Source organism: Tamandua tetradactyla, chromosome 1, assembly GCF_023851605.1.
Source record: "Tamandua tetradactyla isolate mTamTet1 chromosome 1, mTamTet1.pri, whole genome shotgun sequence".
Classification (NCBI taxonomy): Eukaryota; Metazoa; Chordata; class Mammalia; order Pilosa; family Myrmecophagidae; genus Tamandua; species Tamandua tetradactyla.
The window spans coordinates 10546272-10569477 of NC_135327.1; the positions used below are offsets into that span (position 1 = coordinate 10546272).

Genomic DNA, 23206 nt, shown 5'->3' on the forward strand with positions numbered 1-23206 from the left:
TGAAAATGAGCATCTCTTCATATGCTTTTGAGCCGTTTGTATTTGCTCCTCAGAAAAATGCCTATTCATATCTTTAGCCCATTTTATTCTTGGGTTTTTGTTCTTTTGTTGTTGAATTGTATGATTTCTTTTTATATACAGGAAATCAAACCTTTGTCTGATACGTGATTTCCAAATATTTTCTCCCATTGAGTTGGCTGCCTTGTCACCCTTTTAACAAAGCCTTTTGACATACAGAAGCATTTGATTTTGAGGAGTTCCCATTTATCTATTTTTTTTCTCTTTTGTTGCTTGTGCTTTGGGTATAAAGTTTAGGAAGGTACTTCCTATTAACTAGGTCTTGAAGATGTTTCCCTACATTTTCTTCTAGAAGCTTTATGGTGCTAGTTCTTATATTTAGGTGTTTGATCCATTTTGAGTTAATTTTTGTGTAGGGTATTAAATAGGGGTCCTCTTTCATTCTCTTGGCTATTGATATCCAATTCTTCCATGCCCAATTATTGAAAAGACTATTTTGTCCCAGTTCAGAGGATTTGGGAGCCTTGTCAAAAATCAGTTGACCATAGATTTGGTGGTCTATTTCTGCACTCTTCAATTCGAATTTGATTTCATTGGTCAATGCTTCTGTCTTTGTGCCAGTACCGTGCTGTTTTGACCACTGTGGCTTTATGATAGGTTTTAAAGTCAGGGAGTGTCAATCCTCCCACTTCGTTGTTCTTTTGTAGGATGCTTTTAGCTATTTAGGGTGTCTTTCCCTTCCAGATGAATTTGGTAGTTCAGCTCTTCCAAATCTTCAAAGTACGTTGTTGGAATTTTGATTGGTACTGTGTTGAATCTGTAGATCAATTTGGGGAGAATTGACATCTTCATTATATTTAGCCTTCCCATCCATGAGCAGGGAATGTCTTTCCACCTATTTAGATCTCTTTTGGTTTCTTTTAGCAGTGTTATGTAGTTTTCTGTGTACAAGTCCTTTATGTCCCTAGTTAAGTTCATTCCTAAGTACTTGATTCTTTTAGTTGCTATTTTGAATGGATTTATTCCCTTAATTGACTCCTCAGCTAGATCATTGCTTGTCTATAGAAATGTTACTAATTTTTGCCATTAATTTTATATCCCACCACCTTGCTGAATTTATTACCTCAAGTAATTTTAGTTTTGCTGTAGATTTCTCAGGATCTTCCAAGTATAGTATCATTTCATTTGGAGATAATGAGAGTTTTATTTCTTTGTCCTTGCTGATTGCTCTAGCTAGAACTTCTAGCACAATGTTGAATAATAGTGGTGACATTGGGCATCCTTGTTTAGTTCCTGATTTTGTGGGGAAAGCTTTCAGTCTCTCTCTGTTGAGTATGGTGCTGGCTATCAGGTTTTCATATATTCCCTTTATCATATTGAGGTAGTTACCTTTAATTCCTATATTTTGGAGTGTGTTTATCAGAAAAGGATGCTGAATTTTGTTGGATGCTTTTTATAGTCATGTGATTTTACCCTTTTGATTTGTTAATGTGCTGTATTACATTAATTGATTTTCTTGTGTTGAACCGTCTTTGCATTCCTGGCATAAAACTCACTTGATCATGGTGTATAATTCTTTTAATATGTTTTTGGATTCGATTTGCTAATAGTTCATTGAGAATTTTTGCATCTTTGTTCATTAGGGAGATTGGCCTGTAGTTTTCCTTTCTTATGGCATCTTTACCTGGTTTGGGTATTAAAATGATACTAGCTTCATAAAATGAATTAGGGAGGGTTCCTTTTTCTTCAAGTTTTTGGAAAAATTTGAGCAGGATTGGTGTTAGTTCTTTCTGGAATGTTTGATAAAATTCACCTGTGAAACCATCTGGCCCTGGGCTTTTCTTTGTAGAAAGATTTTTGATGACTGGTTGAATCTCTTTACTTGTGAGTATTTTTTTGAGACCTTCTATTTCTTCCTGAATCAGTGTAGCTTGTTTGTGTTTCTCCAGGAATTTGTTCATTTCATCTAAGTTGTCTAGTTTGTTGGCATATAGCAGTTCATAGTATCCTTATGATTTCTTTTATTTCTTCAGGGTCTGTGGTAATGCCTCATTTCGGATTTTATTTGCACTCTCTCTCTTTGTCAGTCCTGCTGGTGCCCATCAATTTTATTGATTTTCTCAAAGAACCAGCTTTTGGTTTTATTAATTCTTTCTGTTGTTCTTTTGTTCTCCCATTCATTTATCTCTGCTTTAATCTTTGTTATTTCTCTTCTATTTGCTTTAGGGTTAGTTTGCTGTTCTTTCTCTAGTTCCTCCTGGTATGGTGTTAAGTCCTTAATTTTTGCTCTTTCTTGTTTTTTTAATATAGGCATTTAGGGCAATAAATTTCCCTCTCAGCACAGCCTTTGCCACATCCCATTAGTTCTGATAACTCTCATTATCAGAACTAATGTTGTACTCTCATTTTCATTCATCTCCAGATAGCTACTGATTTCTCTAGCAATTTCTTCTTTGACCCACTGGCTGTTTAAGAGTATATTATTTAATCTCCATATATTTGTGAATGTTCTCATTCTTTGATGGTTATTGAGACCCAGCTTCATCCTCTTGTGATCAGAGAAAGTACTTTGAAAAATTTCAGTGTCTTTAAATTTATAAAGACCTGTTTTGTGCCCCAGCATATGATCTATCCTGGAGAATGTTCTATGAGCACTAGAGAAGAATGTATATCCTTGTTTTGGGGGGTGCAATGACCTATATATGTCTGTTAGGTCTAATTCATTTATCAAGTTATTTAACTTCTCTATTTCCTTGCTTATCTTCTGTCTGGTTGTTCTGTCTATTGAGGAGAGTGGTGTATTGAAGTCTCCTGTTATTATTGTTGAAACATCTACCTCTCCCTTCAGTTTTGCTTTGGAGCTCCTTGATTGGGAACATGAACTTTCATGATAGTTATATCTTCTTGGCGAATTGACCCTTTAATTAGTATATAGTGTTGTGGTAGTTAGATTCAGTTGTCAACTTGGCCAGGTGAAAGCACCTAGTTCTGTTGCTGTGGGCATGAGCCAATGGTAGGTGAATCTCATCTGTTGCTAATAACATCCGCAGTCGGCTAGGAGGCATGTCTGCTGCAATGAGTGACGTTTAACTTAATTGGCTTGTGCTTAAATGAGAGAACGCAATGTAGCACAGTCTAGCAGCTTGGCATCCTCATCTCAGCACTTGCAGCTCAGCCCGGGCCCTTGGAGATGGAGAAAGAAATCACCCCGGGGAAAGTTGTTGGAACCCAGGGGCCTGGAGAGAAGACCAGCAGAGACCATCCTGTGCCTTCCACGTAAGAAAGAACCTCAGTGGAAAGTTAGCTGCCTTTCCTCTGAAGAACCAACAAAATAAATCCCCTTTATTAAAAGCCAATCCGTCTCTGGTGTGTTGCATTCCGGCAGCTAGCAAACTAGAACAAGTGTCCTTGTCTCTTATGATGTCTTTACATTTAAAGTCTGTTTTGTCCGTTGTCAGTATAGCTACTACTCCTGCTTTCTTTTGGTTACAACTTGCATGGAAAATCTTTTCCCTTCCTTTCTTTCACTTTCAACCTATTTGTATACTTGTGTCTAAGATGAGTCTCTTATAAGCAGCCTATAGCAGGATTATCTTTCTTAAGCCATTCTGCCAATCTATATATTTTAATTGATAAATTTAGTCTGTTAACATTCCAAGTTATTACTAGAAAGGCATTTCTTGAATCCACCATCTTATCTTTTTTATTTTATTTGTCAGATCTTTATATTCTTTTCCCTCTTTCTCTTTATATTCTTTAAGTTACCCTTAGTGGTGCTCTTCAATTCTGTGCCCTCCTCCAGACTTCCCTTTTCCTGTCTTTTTTTTTCAGCAAGCAGAGCTCCTTTTATATTTCTTGTAGGGCCAGTCTTTTGTTGACAGAGTCCTTCAGGACTTCTTTGTGCAAACTTTAATCTCTCCCTCAGTTTTGTAGGATAGTTTGGCTGGGTACAGAATTTTTGGCTGGAAGTCTTTCTCTTTCAGGATGTTGAATATATCATACCACTGCCTTCTCTCCTCCAGGGTGCTAGTTGAGTAGTCTGAACTCAGTCTTATTTGGTTTCCCTTGTATGTGTAGATTGTTTTTCTTTTGCCACTTTCAGTATTTTCTTCTTCTCTTCAATATTTGACAGACTGATTAGAATGTGTCTTGGGGGAAGGCCTATTTGGATTTATTCTGTTTGGAGTTCACTGGGCTGTTGCTTCCTGTGAAACAGAGCTCAAAGAATATTAAGGAATGATGAGAAAGAATGAATGAAAGACAGACACAGATGGGTTCAGGGGGTCTGAAGCTCAGTGATAACAGACCAGAGACATCAGACAACTTTATTTTTAACTGGTTCCTGCTTATATACTGCAGGGTTCACGTGACAAAGAATACACATGTTGCACCTGGTGAGAATACAGAGTGCTTACTTAAGATGACAACAAAGAACCTGGGGGTAAGACAAAACAAACATTCTCTCTCTCCCAGACTGTTCTCCATTAAGCAAATAACTTCTCAATTTCTTGCCGCCACTTTGACGCCAGCTGCCACAAATTCTACAGGTCTTGTTTTAACCCTTGGCTCCTACATTGGGCTTCTTTAACTTGTATGTTTATGTCCTTTATAAGGTTGGAGAGTTCTTCCTCAACTACTCTTCTTAGACCTTTACTCCTCTCTTCTCCTTCTGGGACACCAGTGATTCTTATATTTGTACGCTTTTTTTTAATCTGTCATTTCCCTGAAACCCAATTCAGTTTTTTCCACCTTTTTTGCCATTTGTTGATTTGAGTCTTCAAAGTCAATTACCGTGTCCTCTATATCACTTATTCTTTCTTCTGTCTCTTCAAATCTGGTGTTGTGTGCCTCTAGTATGTTCTTTATTTGGTCAACAGAGTCTTTAATCTCTGTGATATCTGCTTTTTTTCTATTTATTCTTTCAAATTCCTTTTTATGCTCTTCTACTGTCTTCTTGATCTCCTTTATGTCATTTGCTATCCCACTTATTTTATTAAGTAGAGCAGTATGAACATCTTTGATTAGTTGTTCCAACGTTGTGTCTCCTTTGGTGTTTTAATTTGGTCATTAGTCAGGGCCCTATCTGTCTGCATTGTGATCTGTTTAGTGATCTTCTGCTGTCTTCGTGGCATGTAAGTATCTTGAAGATTTACTTTGGGAGTTGATTTCTTTCAGTAGTCTAAGGCCTTGTGTTTGAGGGGTGGTTGCACAGCAGGGAGCAGGGTATGGGGTGGGCACTTAGTGTGGTGATTTGTTTCAAGGCAGGTATAGGTACAGGTTGGGGATGTTACACTGAAGCTTGTGGATGTGGACGCCCAGCAGCCAGGGAGGATGTAGCTGGCGGGGTGCACCAGTCACCAGTCTGGGGGGCATAACTCTGGGAAATAAATTAGAAGAAGCTCAGGGCTGAAGCTGAAATGCCTATCATAGCAGAATCTGGGCACAGGTTCCTTACTCCCCAGCCTGTTTCCTCTTAAGGCCCACGATGGGAAAAGACAAACGAGCACAGGCTGAAACAAGTGTGGCTTGAATTTGATTACTCCTCAAGGGGAGAACGCTTGAAGGAAGAGAGATGGGTGAAAGGTCCTACACCAAATCTTTTCCCCTCGCTTTGTTCACATGCAAGACATTACCGCCCTGCATCTTCAGGCTGTATAAGTAATTCCAACCAATTCCATCCTATTGAGAGGGAGAAAAAGAGGAAGAGTTGTGTGTGTGTCAGATCCTTGTGAGAGTGAGGCTACTGTAAGAATAAATGCTTTAGTTCACTAGAAGCAATCTTAGGCAAACATCATGTTAGTAATAAACAACCCCTGGATGCATCTCCAGCATGCCGCCACCCCACAAGGTAAGAGACATCATAGGTGTTCAAAAAACATTTATTGATTTTCACTTCCTAAACAGCATCCTATAATTTAAAGGATTGTCTCTTACATTACCTCTACTTTCTACCTCTCTCTCTCTCTCTTTCTCTCATTGTGAGAAATAATATATATACAAAACAATAAATTTCAAAGCGCACTGCCACAAATAGTTGTAGAACAGATTTCTGCATTTGGTATGTGTTACAATTCCATAATTTTAGATTTTTACTTCTAGCTGCTCCAAGACACTGGAGACTAAAAGTATCAGTATAGTGATTCATCATTCATACTCATTTGTTAAACTTTGTCATCTCTGTAGACCTCCACCTTCTCCTTTGATCTTTCTCCCAATCTTTAGGGGAGAAAATACAGTTATAGAAAATGTCTAACTTTTGCCCATTCTGACTTTTTAATGTCGGAAAGGCTGTCAATAATATGAAATAGGGAATGGAACTAGTTGATGTTCTAGAGAGGCCGGCCCCTCTGAGTTTCAGGACTTACCTGGCCTAGGAACCCATCTGGAGGTTGTAGGTCTCTGGAAAGTAATGCTAGTGCATGGAACCTTTGTAGAACCTTAGATAAAGCCCTAAGTGTTCTCTAGAGTTAAACAGAAACTGTTTTTGTTGGGGTTTGGCAAACGATGACCGGTAGCAATGTCTAGCTGAAGCTTCCATAAGAGTAGCCGCTCGACTCTATTTGAACTCTGTCAGCCACTGATACCTTATTTTTTATACTTCTTTTCCACTATTGGTCATGAAGACATTGTTGATCCCAAAGTGTCAAGGCCAGGCTCATTCCTAGGAATCAAGTCCCACATTGTTAGAGAGACTGTCACCTCTGGATGCCATTTCCCACATAGAGGGGAAGATAATGATTTTCCTTGCAGAGCTGGGCTTAGAAAGAGAGCAAGAGAGAGGCCTTGGTATATATTTCTCAAAATGAAATTGGCAGATGAAAGAATTGGAAGTTTATAGATCTAGTAGCATATTGCCCAAGTGCTCTTCAGAAAATTTGCAACAATTAAAAGTGCCTTATCAATGATAAACAGGACCTGTTTTCCCACATTCCTGGCATTGTTGGTGCTTATTTGCTTGTTAGTTTGTGGTATTTAATTGGAAATCACAGTTTTTGATGTCTTTAGTGCATTAAACTTAAATTAGTTCTTTGTATATTAAAAAGTAAATTTTTATTGGTATTGGTGAGTTTTTTTGTATGTATGTTTTTTGATGACTGATTTGATTTTGCTGCATAGAATTTTATTTGCGCACATATGTTTTCTTGATAATATCCCTTTTTATTAGTCGAACTTTTTTCCCAAATTCTTTCTTCATTTCAAAATTTCTGGCAGTTTATGATGATTGAGGATGATGACTTTCTGGAGTCTGAAAATTTGAAGTTGGGAGATAAACTTGTACTAATATAATTTATGTAGAATTGACTTCATAATGAAGCTCGGGTGAAATTAGGTGCTCTGATTCCAAGCACTTAGCATTTCCCTGAGATTTGTGGCTTCTTCCTTGAGGTGAATAATTGTTCTAGCAAATGCTAATCTTTACAGTGACTCTTGGAAACATCATTGGCTAATTTAACTTTACCTTTCCCAGATTTTGCCAATTCTTTACCCTCCTCCTGCGTGGTCTTGCACCTGACCATGCCCATTTTCTAGCTTGTTACTTCCTTAGGCCACTATGCTCTTTGCAAGCAGCAATATCTCCAAGGTAGTATTCATGGTATTTTATGGTCCTTTTTATTGAAAATGTCTTTGACTCTTAGGGAAAAAGCTAAAATTACAGGCATTAAACCGATAAACTATAATTAATTCTGGCCCCTAGGATGATTGGAGTCACAAATTCTTAATTTTTTGTTTATATCAAATATGCCATGAACTCACTTAGAAAATGAGACCCTCTCACTGTAATCTCAAAGCTCTGCTTAATAACTAAATATCACATTCATCTGGATATCAGAACTAAATATGAAACTTAAAGACAATTGTGTACCTCTAAGACATCTGTGAGATGTCCATGAAAGCAAAATTAAGCATCAAATATGAGGCAGTATCTACATCTGGCTAGAAATGGAAAAGACCTTCAAGATCTGGTGATCCCTCCATCGATTACATTTAAGGAAGGTGAGAGCTTCAGAGCTGGATTATCTGACCAGGTGCAATGCCACTAGCCCCAGACCCTGGATTTCACAGACAGGACTTCTTTTTGCTCTCCCAAGATGCTCCAGTTGCGCTTCTAGATCACTAAAACCAATTACTGGGCTCTCATTATGGTGTTCAAAGGGCATTTATGAGAAAAAGCTCAGTGTCATCCAGGGCATTATGGTAGGGGGCTTAAATCTTGGGTAGATTAAAATCACTCATTTAAAAAAATCAAATGAAATACTGGAATGGAATTTATCTTGTCAGTAATGTATGCACGTGGTTTTAAACGTCAAAGAGTATAGGAGAGCTTATGATGAAATGGAAGAATGACCTGCTCCATTTGCACTCAACTCCCATCTGTCTCACTCAGTAGAGAGAACTACTTTAGCTCTGTTTTAACTATATTTTTATTTCTTGGATTTTCAATTACAGATATTATTTATTGGTTTTCTTCCAAAGAGACAAGGGTTTAGCTTATTTCTTTCTCCTTTTCCCCACTCCTTCCTATAATGTCATTATTTTTGGTTCCTCCTTTAAAGTTACCTTTTTTAAAAAGTTGCCTTGGTAATTTTAAAATGTCAGAATCTTTTATAAATTATTTTAACTACAAAGACAGTTCTTTAAACTCTATCCAGTTTGGAGCAATAAATGAGGGTTTGGAATTTAGGATTAGGGTTACATTTAGTGCTCTTGGGGTAGATGAGCTAGAACACCACCCACCATAAATATTCTCTGCAAGTATCTACTTGTGCTTTCTTCATGTATCACATTCAATCATGAGATTATCTAAAATGCTTTATTTTGAACTTTGTTATAATCTTTGTCTTTTTTTATTTTTTCCAGAAATAACTTTCTTCATTCAACAGATGATAATGAAAATACAGAAGAAGGAGAAACAGGTAAGTGATCACATTTCTTTTAAGTGAATGCATCCTGCATACAAAGGTGCTTTTATAGCGAGAGGAAATGCTAGCAGTGTTGTCTCATCTCTTAGTCTCTAGAGTACCCACCCTATTGCTTGTTTCCCATTCTCCACCTGGTAACTGAGAGCTTTGTTTTGAATGATTTATGTGGATTTTACCTTTTGCTCAGATCAGTACCAGATAGGAATAAATGTAATGAAAACTGTGAGTCAAAATATTATTCAGAATTAGCTATGTAGGAGAGACATTTCTTCCCTCCCTAGGAATAGCTTTCCAAGTTTTCATAAAATAGAGTTGTGACCAATTCTTTGCAGTTTATATTTTTATCATTTTGGATTTTTTCCTAAACTATAACCATTCTTATTTATAATGATCTGTAGGAGGTTCCTTCCAGAGCTTGTGAATTAGTTGGAAGGGTATGAACATGAGCTTTTTGGCATTTGGTTTTTTAGAGGGGATGGGAATTGATTTAAAGATTTGGACTGTGTGACCCATCCTGCTTGGATCTCTGACTTTAGTTGCTATTTCCCTGCTCCAGTTATTTAAGGAATCCAGAGACTGCAAGCAGTGTGGCCTAGTGGGTGAAATGAAGGATCTGCCTCTGGCTCTTGTGAACAGACTATATTGGCGGGCTGTTTTCCCTTTTACAAAGTTAAATGACAACTTGGTTACTGGGGGCGTCTGAATCCCTGCCCTTTACTAGGACCCAGGGGTATTTGATTGAACCAAGGATAACTTTTTGTGTAGAAGTTTGACAAAACCAGCCACTTATACCTCTCCACTCTACTTCTGGGGAGCACTATTCAGATAAGGGGTGGCTAGTCAAATACATAATTACGGGGACTAATCTCATATCTATACTCAGTGAATAGGTCCCTATGAAGCCAAAACAATCTATTGGGGAAATAATTGACTCATCTGCTACCAGTTCCTAACAAGAGCAGTGGCTAAATACTGTCTACATATTGGATTTCTTTCTATCTAGCTCTGTGAAGAGTTTTCAGCTGTAGTGTAAACACTACAGAGATGTAGTTGCATCTGTCAAGAATTTATTCTATGGATATATTCAGGTGCACAAAGCTGTGTGTGCAAGGGCTTTCATTGCTGCTTTATAGTAGCAAAAATGGAAAATAACCTACATGCTTATCAAAGACGGGACTGTTTAAATGACAGCACAGCCATTTTAGTAGAATATTATGCAGCTGGTAAAAGGAACACAATACTGAAGATAATTCTGAGACCTCAAAACTGTCATCATTTATATGTGTAAAGGTTTATATTTCCTGAAGCCATCTGCAGATTTAGTTTTTTAAACTTTCTTTGAAGTTAAGTTTTTATTTAAGTAAAACATACTATTCTAGTTGTCATAAAATGAATTTTGATTTCTTTTGACATTCTTCTTTTTCTTCTTAAGTATGTCAGCTGTTATGTAGCCTCAGATAGATGGGGCTTTGTTTTATCACCTTACCAGGGATATTTTAAACCGCATAGTAATATTGATAAACATGGTTGGGATTTTATTTAAATGTTAATAGAAGATACAGTAGAGGAGCAAGTTCAATAAGTGGAGCCACTTTCAGGAAGTCTGTCTTGTTCTTCTTAAAAGTATTGATGTTAGGCCAAACTGATGACTTAATTGCAAGAAGTTTCACAGCATGAAAACAGAAAGTTAAGTTGGAGCTAAAGCAGTCTACAGGCTCCCAGATTGAGCATGTGTGTAGAGAGTTCGGTGCTTGACAGAGGGGAGGTCCACATTCTGGAAAGAACTTGACTTCAAGTTCAGCACAACTACAATGAAATTTTAACTCTCACTTAGCTTACATGCCTTTGGGCAAGTTCAGCTTAGTTTTACTTATTACTTAAAATTGGAGCAGTCATACATGCCTCACAATGTATTGATAAGGATTAAGTGAGATAATTTGTTGTGTACTTGGCATTCAGTTTGTCAGTGGCAAGGAAACTAAAATTCTATAGTATCACAATAAAATTAACCAAACTTCATCCTTTCTTTTATTATGATTCCAAAGCGGGAGAAGTAGCAGCAAATAAAACATTCATATTTAAAAAATCTTCATTCCCATTAATTCATTTTTCCTCCTCTCTAGAGAAAAAGGACATGTTAATCACATTCTAATCTTGAAAATTCCCCATTTCTTTGTCCACAATCTTATCAGAGTAAATTAAACTGATATAACAGATTTTACAGGTTAATATTCAAAACTCTGTAATAAATAATCATGCTTGCCATTTGCTGGAAAGGGCATAACAGGAGTACTACACCAAGAAGAAAGGGTCCAAAGATTGACTTTATATTACCTAAATAAGCATTGCAAGAAAATAGACTTCAATAAAACATTTTATAATGAATCATTCTGTTAAATTTGTTTATTCCCCTTACTAGGAGGTGCCATAGTCATTTGTCTAACTTAAAAAAGAATTAAATTTCAGCTTCGAAGAAATAATATATTTTAATTCCTAAGATGACCAAGCAATATTAGACAGAAAAAATTTAGAGAAATAAAATGTGAACTCTAATTGCTGAAAAACCATATAGCATTGCTGATGATAGTATAGTCAAAAATACTTCTTTGACAGGGGACACATCCTATTGTTAGAGGTGACAAATCTATAATATGGAAAAACTGATTTTTATTCATTCCAGCTCCTTGCTTTACAGTAAGAGAGGTACAAAATATGAAAGGCATGGCCCTGGTATGTAGGCCCTTCTAAACTGGAGGTGAGGGGATTTTTTTTTTCCATTCTACTGAATTTATTTTAACATTTGTTCCCCCTATTATTTATTTCTTTTTAATCCATATATTTTACTCATCTGTCCATAGGTAGATAAAAGAAGCATCACACACAAGGTTTTCACAATCACACAGTCACATTGAGAACGCTATATCATTATATAATCATCTTCAAGAAACATGGCTACTGGAACACAGCTCTACATTTTCAGGCAGTTCCCTCCAGCCTCTCCTTTACATCTTGAATAACAAGGTGATATCTACTCAATGCGTAAGAATAACCTCCAGGATAACCTCTCGACTCTGTTTGGAATCTCTCAGCCATTGACACTTTGTCTCATTTCACTCTTCCCCCTTTTGGTCGAGAAGGTTTTCTCATTCCCTTGATGCTGAGTCTCAGCTCATTCAAGGATTTCTGTCCCACATTTCCAGGAAGGTCCACACCCCTGGGAGTCAAGTCCCACATAGAGACGGGGAGGGCAGTGAGTTTGCTTGTAGTGTTGGCTTCGAGAGAGGCCACATCTGAATAACAAAAGAGGTTCTCTTGGGGGGTGATTCTGAGGCCTAATTTTAAGTAGACTTAGCCTGTCCGTTGTGGGGTTAAGTTTCATATGAACAAACCCCAAGATTGGGGGCTCAGCCTGTTGCTTTGGTTGTACCACTGCTTATGAGAATATCAAGAATATCAAGAATTTGGGGAAATTGAATCTTCCCCCTTTCTCACCATTCCCCCCAGGGGACTTTGCAAATACTTTTTTATTCACTATTCAAATCCTAGGATTTATTGAGGCATCACTCTGGACAAACCTACAAAATCTCATGCCCTATTCAAGGTTCTATGCACTTATGGTGTTCAATTAAACTGTCCACATAAGTTATATTAGGAAATGCACTAGTCAAAATATAAATTTTGTACCAAATTAACATTTTTTGCTTTAGTCTCACACATAAATTAAAGTTTTAAAGTATGTATTACCATCTGTTTCAACACCCTGCATTATTGACATTCCTTTGTTCTTCCTCATGCAAAAGCATTTTTAAATTTGTACATTTAGTCACTATTGTTATACACTCTAGGCATTCCAAGATTATACCATCTCAGTCTTTATTGTATAGCTTTCCTTCTGATTTCATTTGTGCCCCCAGGCCTCCTCCCTTTATCATTTTCACATTCAGCTTCATTCAGTGTTCTGACATTATTGTATTACAGTTAGGTAGTATTGTGCTATCCATTTCTGAATTTTTACAATCAGTCCCATTGTACAATCTGTATCCTTTCAGTGCCAATTACCCAATATCTACCATATTTCTATCTCCTGATGACCTCTGTTCTTAACTGAAATTCCCCAAATTCATTCACTAATGTCAGTCATATCGGTGAGACCATACAGTATTTGTCCTTTTGTTTTTGGCTAATCTCACTCAGCATCATGTCCTTAAGGTCCATCCATGTTGTTACATACTTTATAACTTTATTCTGTCTTATAGCTGCATAATATTCCATAGTATGTATATAACACAGCTTGTTTAGCCACTCGTCTGTTGATGGACATTTGGGCTGTTTCCATCGGTGAGGGGATTTTTGGTGCACATATCCAGTGTGGGGGAGACTTAGTAAATGATGAGTGTAATAGAAATAGATAATATTATAAGCAGAATAAAAAGTTGGAACTACAACTTGCAGTAACTGGGGGGGGAGTCTTGCTTCCTCACCGTATGATCAAGAGTTAGATAAGTAGAAAACATAAAGGTGGGTAGAAAGAATTTTCTTCAGGTATGCTGTGGGATTCTCAAAGGCATTTAGGTGATTAGCTTTTATTTCCTTCCCTAGAGTGAATATGGATATAATTTATTTAGTAAACAAATATTCAGCATTTATTCATCTAAGAAATATTTGAATGTCTACTTGGAGCCAGGTATGGCAGTGACTACAGGTTGATTCTTCTTCGTGCGCAGCTTAATTGCTGATTGTAGGTAGGCAGTTTACATTGTGGGCAGAGGAGTGATGATCTGGAAATGGGAATGTCATCCCCATCAAAGCATTTGAGAATGTTTTAAAAGAGGTGATGTGTTGTCCTATGGAGAAAGCCAGGTTTCAGTTAAAAGTGAAGAAGAAAATGAATGTTCTGGTTGCTTCAGAGGGAGGGAAGAGAACAGTGTATGGGTAGATTCAGGAAGGTGAGGCACATGGTGATGAGGGAGAGTGGAAAGACCTGCAGTGCAGTGCTCTGTTTTGGGTGGTGACCGAAGATACACTAAGATAAGAAGCATGGTAGATTTAGGTGGCCACTAGATCCCTAAATAATTGGTTTTACTTGTCAGAAGATCTCTAGATCCTAGCTTCAGATCTCTAGGAAAACATTTATACCAATATGGGTCCCCAAATAATGATCCACGACTCAAAGTAGTGGAAGAGGAAGAATAGCAAAGTTGATGTGTAGGTGTGCAGATAATTAGTTTCTAAGACTTTTCCGCTTCATCCCATGAAAGGTCTGAAAATGAAGGCTTATGCCAGTCAGAACTTAGGTTTAATAGTGAGTGGGAAGCCTCTTTCTTCAATGCATAAAGAGAGATAGCTAGTAATTTGCCCAGTAGAATCAAGAGTCAAAATAGCCTCACCCTGGTCTTACGTTTCAAAAGTACTTACAGCTACTATGGACCTTATCTAACCTCTCTCTCCTCTGAAAAAAGAAATCTGAACATTAAGTGCTCTCCTCAATTTGTAATTGAAATAGCAGTTTTTTTTTCCTCATTCTAATTCATTTTATGTTATGAAACATAATTGAGAGGTCAGAGCAAAGTGACCTGAGATGTGATAGATGAAACTACAATTAACCTAAAGAAGTGAAGGTTTAAAGGCATCATGTGAATGAGGTATTAAATTTATCTGTTGCTGGGCCTGTGAACAAGAATGAGATACATGGGGAAAGGTGCAGGATGATAGGCTTTTAGCATGATATAACGAACAATCTGAGAAGTGGAGCTGCCTAGCTGTGACATATGCCTTGTAAGCAGTAAGCTTCTTGTCCCTAGGAGAGACTAGAGGGCCATTTCCTTATATGTAGGGGAGCATGAGATGTGAGTTTGGTCTAGAGGACCTCAGAGGTCCATCCTGACAAGGATCCTAGGTTTTGCTGGTAGATTTATTTATGGTAAATTTACGTGAATACCTAATAAATGTCATATAAATAAAATTTTAGCTAACATAAGGTAGTTATTACATCATACATAATGGTTCTTTCAGCTTTTATTACTCATGTCATCTAATATATCATTGGCATTTATGAGACAGAACAATTTATTTTTTAATGGAAATAAACTACTACTTTTTGAATTCTATGAATAAAAGGGGCTTTAGCTCTGTTTCTGTGTGGAAAACATTGGGATAAAGAAGACTACTTAAAAACATTAGTTAGAATTATCTTGTTCCTGTCCTAAGCAGGGGAGGAGTCTTGGGAGCTCTGATGAAGAATCCTTTGGAGCCATTTCATAGTGCGATTGAAGATTTAGGAGTTGTGATGTTTTTAGCTTACCCATAAATGTTGATATGACTGTGGAGAATAGTTTTCCTCTACCTAATTTTTATCCAACTTTGGGAAAACTATCCCAAAACATCAGAGTATTATGAAAAAAAAAAAAAAGCGGGAGCACAACAGGGAGTTACTTTGCGTTTTTGAAAGGATATGGTTTATAACTTTCTCACTGACTCACTGTTCCATTCCTCAGTTTTAGCCCATCCCTTTATTAGTTGGTCTTGGATAAATTTTGCAAATTTTTAGAAATGAATGATATTTAGTGACCAAAGGTCAAAAGTTTTCTCATTCAGTGGGAGTAAAAGATATAAAGTGCCCATGGTTTGCAGAATGTGCCCTTATAGGTGGTGGTTGTAGGTCTTCTGGTAGCTGCCAATCCACAACTGATGTGCATTTACCCTCATCTTGGGACCCTAGTGGGTGAAGATAAAAAATCTTAGAAACCACTTATTTAATCTTATGTGTTCTGCTAAGTAACTTCTAGCATTTCTCATTCTGATCTATGAAACAAATAGATTTATCAAGAAATGGGTCGAAGAGGAAACGTTAACAGTTGGAAGTTGTCTGGGGAAAGACTGGAGAGGTGGAATGGTTTTGGGAGATGGATGAGGGATATAAAGTAGAAATGTTTAGAGGTTCTTGCTGATTCTCATTTCTAAATTTGATGTATCCAAAATATGAGGCAACACTGTGAAGTGGTCATAAGTATGGGTTCTTGAACCCAGGAGTCAAAGCTGGGTTTGTTCAAATCTTAGCTTTACCGTTTACTAGCTTTTTGACTTAGGTAAGTTATTTAATTTCTCTCAGCTTCTTTCCAGTTCTTTAAACTTGAGCCATAATTGGAAGCATAACATGCCTCTTAAGGTTGTTTTGGTGATTTAACACATTTAAGATGGTTAGCGTACTGACGGATACTTCATACTTAATACAATTAAGGCTCAGGTCTCTCTGAACTTGGTTCTTCTCACCCCAGTAAGGCCATGTCACAAGTTGAATACAGGGAAGCCCAGAGATGATATCTGATTTGTTATTATAGCCATCTTAGAGGCTATAAAATTATGATTATAATTATTAACATCCATTTTATCTTTATATTTTAAAGCAGTTTTTGGTGTCCAGAGTGTTTTAATCTGATTGCTTCTAACTAAAATGTTGAGTTTATGAAAAGAACTTTTCCCTTTGCATGCATGCAATATTCATAATCCCAGGACCAGGATCTTGCTTTCATTTTTGTATACGGCAGTGATATGGGCAAAGTTTGACCTAAATTCTGGATTTAGGGGCTCTGGTAGTCCAGGGTTACAGTAAAATTGCAGATGGGGCTAAAATGAAGTAGTAGGTAAATAAGTCTTTTTCAAATCTGCTGAGTGTCTTCTTAGCCTAGAAGATATCACAAAGAAATTCTAGAAGAGATTTCTCCTGGCCTTGGTGGAATAAGCATCTTTCAGCTTAAACATATTAGGAAATGAGGGTTTAGTTTGGGCAAAGTCATAGCTGTCTGGAAATAAAACTTGTAGTTTTTAAAAATAGCACAGATACTTATTAAATATTACTTTCCCTCTCTCCTCCAATTCACCAGTCCTCAGTTTTTGTTTCTGCCCAGAATTATGAGGATTGGATTGACTTTGCTTGTGGACTTAAAGAAGTCAAACTTCTAAGACTCTTGAAGCATCAATAGAGAAAATGTCTCTCCCTTATAAATTCAACCATGTGGAACTGGAGGTGGGAACTAGAATTGAGAGAGATAATAGAACAATTATATCCCCAAGTTTGTTGATCACTTTTTTTAAAAATGTTTTTTATTGTAAAATATACATAAAAAGCAAAGAAAGAAAAAGAATAATTTTCAAAGCATGCTTCAACAAGTGTTTTACAGAACAGAGTTTGTCAGGTGCTCGCATTCCACCAACTAAGAATTTTCCTTCTAGTTGCTCCAAAACACTGGAGGTTATTAATATAGTAATTCAGTAGTCATATTCATTTATTAAATCCCATTTTCTCCAGAAGTCAGTCTCCACACAGTCAGGGAGATTTTCACCCCTGAATGTTATGTCCTACATAACGTGAGAATGTGCCTAGGGTTTCTGAGATGGGAAAATTTAATAGTTTCACATATATTTTCATCCCCTTTCAGACCCTCAAGGGATTCTACCAATACTTTTTTTTTCTACTAATACTTTTTAATTATCAACCCACCATAGTCTGAGTTGTATCCTGGTATTACATTAAGCTGTACTGAATTATAAGGCCTCACTCCTGTTCTGGACTCTAGGAGTTTGGGTTGTTTAAATGCAAGTTGATTTAGATTATGTGTTACCAGAAGTTCAGGTTGTAGACATAATAAACCTCTCTGCCTTTGGTCTCATATAGTAGGTGAAGGTCTAGAGTACATACACTATCGTCTTTTACCCTGTATTCTAATTTACGTTAGACTCAGCCAGATTGGCTTTGTTTTAACTCTCATTGTGACTTGATCTCTTTTTTGGTTATTTTAACTATTGTATAATTATACATAGCTATGCTAACTTTCAGGGCTGCATCACTCCATTTCTGAGTTTTAGATGTCACAAAGTTATTCAAAGTTCCAGGGAAACACCAACTGATATACATATATAGTTTGGTGTCTCAGAATCTAGAAATACATTTACAACTTCAGCCTAAGTGTGGCCACTATAAGGGCTTACAGTCTAGACTCCAATTTTCTTATAAATATTTTCTGAAAGAGATCTTAGCATATCTCTTCTTTTGTTTCTGGCTTATTTTGCACAACACATAGTCTCCAAAGTTTATTCAGTTTGCTATGTGCCTCATGAAGTCCTTCCTTTTTGTAGCCGCACCATATCCCATCATATAGATGTATTAGTTTGCCTTTCTGCTTCTCAGACATTATACCCTTTGACTCTCTCAATCTGTTGGGCATTATGGGTAATGCCCAAAATAAACAAGCCATGCCCTGAGGTTTCCTCACTTGGTTTTACAATCAGCAGCACTTTCAGTTTCAGGCAGTTTTCATTTGTCCATAGTGACAAAGAGCTGGCAAGCATAGCATCACCAACTGTCAAATCAAAACTTATCACTCGTCCCTCTCCCCCACCCCCCATTAGATGGCCCTGGTATTGTTGTGGTACTATTGATGTCCTCTTGTTAACTATCGGTCATAGCATGCAATTTTAGTTTTCCCCCATACCCCTCTTCTGTCGACTCTATGTCCACTATCAAACTTTTAAAATAGCTAATGCAAGAACTTCTTCATAATTAATTGTAGGTTTAATTTAATCAGTGGGATACATGACAAAAGACATCCCCTTTCAATCATATTAACCTTCAATGTGGAAATGTTACTTATAACCCTACTAGTTAATTACCATTACTTCTATCCATTCCCTTGCATTAAGTTAAACCTCATTGGGTAGCCTTACCCCTGTCTCCAGCTTTTTTGTATCTCTGTGTCTGCTATATTTTACTACATGTAACTTCTGAGATTGCCTTTACCAGAGTCATAATAGCAAAATCTTACAGTATCTATCCTTTTGTGTCTGACTTATTTCACTCAGCATTTTGTCCTCAAGGTTCATCCATGTTGTCATATGCTTCAGGACTGCATTTCATGTTAACTGCTGCCTAGTATGTACCACATTTTGTTTATCCACTTGTCTGTTGATGGGCACTTGGATTGTTTCCATCTTCTGGCACCTGTGAAAGTGCCACTGTGAACATCGGTGTGCAGATGTCTATTCATGTCACTGCTTTCAGCTCTTCTGGGTATATACTCAGTAGTGGTATCAAGTCATAGCACAACTCAATATTTAGTTTTCTGAGGAATTGCCAAACTGTTTTCTGCAACACTACATGAGTATACGTTCCCACCAACAGTGAATAAGTGTTTCAGTTTCTCCACATGCTCTCCAACATTTGTAGTTTTCTGTTTTTTAACAGCAGCCATTCTGTATGGCGGGGGTCACAATTCATTCTTTTTCTATGTGAGTATCCCATTGTTGGAGCACCAATTTTTAAATTCTTTGTTTGTTTGTTTGTTTTTCTGTTGTTTCATATACTACTATCTATATATGTATTTTGGCCTAGGTATTTTAAAGTTCTCTGTTTCTCTAAGCATATTCTTTCTAGAAGTTTTATTTATTATTGAAAGTTTTCCAATCTTCATTTACTGTTTTTGAACTTCCTCTTTCTTCCTTTGTTTCTGTCAGTTTGCTTCATGTAAGTTGGAGTTCTATTATATGAATTATATATTTATAGTTGGTATATCTTCCTTTTTGAATTGATCCTTTTGTCATTTTATGGTACTCTTGTTTCTTATTAACAGTTTTACACTTAAAATATAATTATCTGATTTTAATATATATAAAACAATATATAATTATTTTGTTGTTGAGCTATGTAATTTCTTTTTTTTTTTAACATGGGCTGGCACCGGGAATCGAACCCGGGTCCTCTGGTATCACAGGCAAGCATTCCTGCCTGCTGAGCCACCGTGGCCCGCCCTGTGTAATTTCTTTATGTACACAGGATATCAAGCCTTTATCTGATATGTGATTTCTAAATATTTTCTCCCATTGAGTTGGCTGCCTCTTCACCTTTCTGACTGTCCTTTGAGACACAGACGCTCTTGATCTTAAGGAGTTCCTATTTGTCTATTTTCTTTTGCTGCTTGTGCTTTAGGTGTAAAGTTTAAGAAGTTACTGCCCATTACTAGATCATAAAGGTGTTTCCCTGCATTTTCTTCTAAAAGTTTTATGGTACTGGCTCTTACATAGGCCTTTAATCCGTTTTGAATTAATTTTTGATTAATGTGTAAGGTAGGGGTTCTCTTTCATTCTTTTGGCTATTGGTATGCAATTCTCCCGTTTGCATTTATTGAAAAGACTGTTCTGTCCAACTTCAGTGGATTTGGGAGCCTTAGTGAAAATCATTTTTTCAAAGTTTTTTCAAATCATATTTGGTGGCCTATCTCTGCACTCTCGATTTCAGTTCCATTGATTGATACTTCTATCTTTGTGCCAGTATACCATGCTGTTTTTTTTTAATGTTTTTAAAAATATATTTTTATTGATAGAACTTAACATACAAACATAAGAACATTCTTAACATACAAACATTCCATACATGGTGTATAATCAGTGGATCACAATATCATCATATAGTTGTGTATTCATCGTCATTTTTTGGAGCCTTTGTATCACTCCAGAAAAAGAAGTAAAAAAGAAAAAACTCATACATACCATAACCCTTACCCCTCCTTCTCATTGACTACTATTATTTCCATCCACCCAATTTATTTTAATCTTTTGTCCTCCCATTATTGGTTTTATTTTTTATCCATATTTTGTACTCATCTGTCCATATCCTAGATAAAAGGAGCATCAGACACAAGGTTTTCACAATCACACAGTCACATTGTAAAAGCTGTATCATTATACAATCATCTTCAAGAAACAAGGCTACTAGAACACAGCTCTACGGTTTCAAATACTTCCCTAATACTCTAATACACCATAAACTAAACTAAAAAGGGGATATCTATATAATGCATAAGAATAACCTCCAGGATAACCTCTCAACTCTGTTTGAAATCTCTCAGCCACTGACACTTTATTTTTTCTCATTTCTTTCTTCCCTATTTTGGTCAAGAAGGTTTTCTCAATCCCTTGATGCCGGGTCCCTGTTCATCGCTGGATTTCTGTCCCATGTTGCTAGAGAGATTTACATTCCTGTGAGTCATGTCCCACATACGAGGGAGGGCAGTGAGTTCACCTGCCCAGGTGGCTTACAGAGAGAGGCCACATGTGAGCAACAAAAGAGCTTCTCTGGGGGTGACTCTTAGGCCTGTTTTTAAGTAGACTTGGCCTATCCTTTGCAGGAATATGTTTCATAGGGGCAAAACCAATATCGAGAGCTTGGTCTATTAATTTGGTTGCCCCCACTGCTTGTGAGAATATCAGAAATTCTCCACATGGTGAAGTTGAATATTTCCCCCTTTCTGCTCATTCCCCCAAGGAAACTTTGCAAATACTTCTTTATTCACTGTCCAAATCACTCTGGGATTTATTGGGGCACCACACTGTCAAGCCAACAAAATCTCATGCCCTATTCAAGATTCCATGTACTTAACAGTGTTCAACTAAACTGACCATACACAAGTTAAATTAGGAAATGCACTAACCAAAATGTAAATTTTGCACCAAATAAACATCTCTCCCTTTAGTCTCACACAGAAGTTAAAGTTCTAAAACATGGACGATAATATCCTTTACCCAGTCTTCTGATATACCTTAGTCCTATCCAGATCAGCATCGTTCATATCTCTACTTGATGTCCAATCACTTTTTTAGCTTTTTATACAGTTCCTGTATGGGGTACTGCTCACTTTCATGGCTTCAGAGCTCTAACTCTGAGTCTCAGATATCACATAGATACCTGAAGATTCTGGGAAAGACCATGTTATATACAGACAGCTCAGTATCTCAGCGTTTAAAATTAACAGTTACACCTCCTGAATATATATGATTGCTATAAGAGCTTACAATCTAGGACCCTTTACAGTAAGCCCAACCTGATAACTCATGCTGTTGACTTCAGTTCACCAAATTTTTATATTATAGTCTATATGATTAAGGCATGATAATATTTGTCTTTTTGTTCCTGACGTTTCATTCAACATACAGCTCTCAAGGTTCATTCCTGTAGTTGCATGCCTCACAACTTCATTCCTTCTTGCCCCTGCTCAGTAGTCCATTGTGTGTATACACCATAGCCTCCCCCCTTCTGTACCTCAGTCCGTGTACCCTTAGGCCACCTCCATTCATTGTGGATCAGGAACACTGCCCCAGAAACACCAGTGTACAAATGTCTATTCGTGTCCCCTCACTCGGTTCCTCCAGGTATATACTGAGCAATAGGGTTTCAGGATCATAACACCATGCTGTTTTGACCACTGTGGCTTTATAGTAAGTTTTGCTTTTTTTCTCCCCCCCATAGGCAGGCACTGGGCACCGAACCTGGGTCTCCGGTATGCAGGCGAGAATTCTGCCACTGAGCCACCATCACACCACCTATATTAAGTTTTAAAGTCAGGAAGTGATAGTCCTGAAAGAGTCTCTTTCCCTTCTAAATAATTTTGATAGCAAGCTTTTCCAAGTTTTCAAAGAAGGTTGTTGGGATTTTGATTGGTATTGCATTGAATCTATATAACAGTTTGGGTGAAATTGACATCATAACATTCATTAGGGAGATTGGACTGTAATTTTCCTTTCTTACAGCATCTCTAGCCAGTTTGGGTATTAAAATGATATTAGCCTCATTAAATGAGCTAAGTAGAGTTCATTTTTCCTCAGTTTTTTAGAAAAGTCTCAGTAGGATTGGTGTTAGTTCTTTTTGGAATGTTTGATAAATTTCTCCTGTAAATCTGCCTGCCCTGTGCTTTTCTTTGTAGGAAGGTTTTTGATGACTGATTGAATCTCTTTACTTGTGATTGGTTTGTTGAGATCCTCTAGTTCTTCCTGAGTTAGTATAGCATGTTGTGTGGCTCCAGGAATTTTTCCATTTCATCTAAGTTGTCTAGTTTGTTGGTATATAGTTGTTCATAGTATCATCTTATGATTTCTTTTATTTCTTCAGGGTCTGTGGTTAACAACCCCTGTTCTAGTTCGCTAGCTGCCAGAATGCAATATACCAGAAACAGAATGGCTTTTTAAAAAGGGGAATTTAATAAGTTGCTAGTTTACAGTTCTAAGGCCGAGAAAATGTCCCAATTAAAACAAATCTATAGAAATGTCCAATCTAAGGCATCCAGGGAAAGATACCTTGGTTCACGAAGGCTGATGAAGTTCAGGGTTTCTCTCTCAAGTGAGAAGGCATATGGCAAACACAGTCAGGGCTTCTCTCTCAACTGGAAGGGCGCATGGTGAACACGGCGTTATCTGCTAGCTTTCTCTCTTGGCTTCCAGTTTCA

General features: G+C 37.2%; 1 protein-coding gene across 7 annotated transcripts in view; it reads left to right on the forward strand.

The window, feature by feature from the left end:
• CHD6 (chromodomain helicase DNA binding protein 6) overlaps positions 1-23206 on the forward strand; it is a 261441-nt gene that overhangs the window by 64979 nt on the left and 173256 nt on the right. For 6 of the 7 annotated variants that reach the window (XM_077168258.1, XM_077168263.1, XM_077168247.1 and 3 more), the window contains one exon: positions 8878-8933. In XM_077168258.1, coding sequence (XP_077024373.1) covers positions 8901-8933 — 33 coding nt within the window. In that variant the 5' untranslated portion in view covers positions 8878-8900. Of the gene's footprint in view, positions 1-4377; positions 4460-8877; positions 8934-23206 lie in introns of all 7 variants that reach the window. The other variant, XM_077168255.1, reaches the window with a different exon arrangement.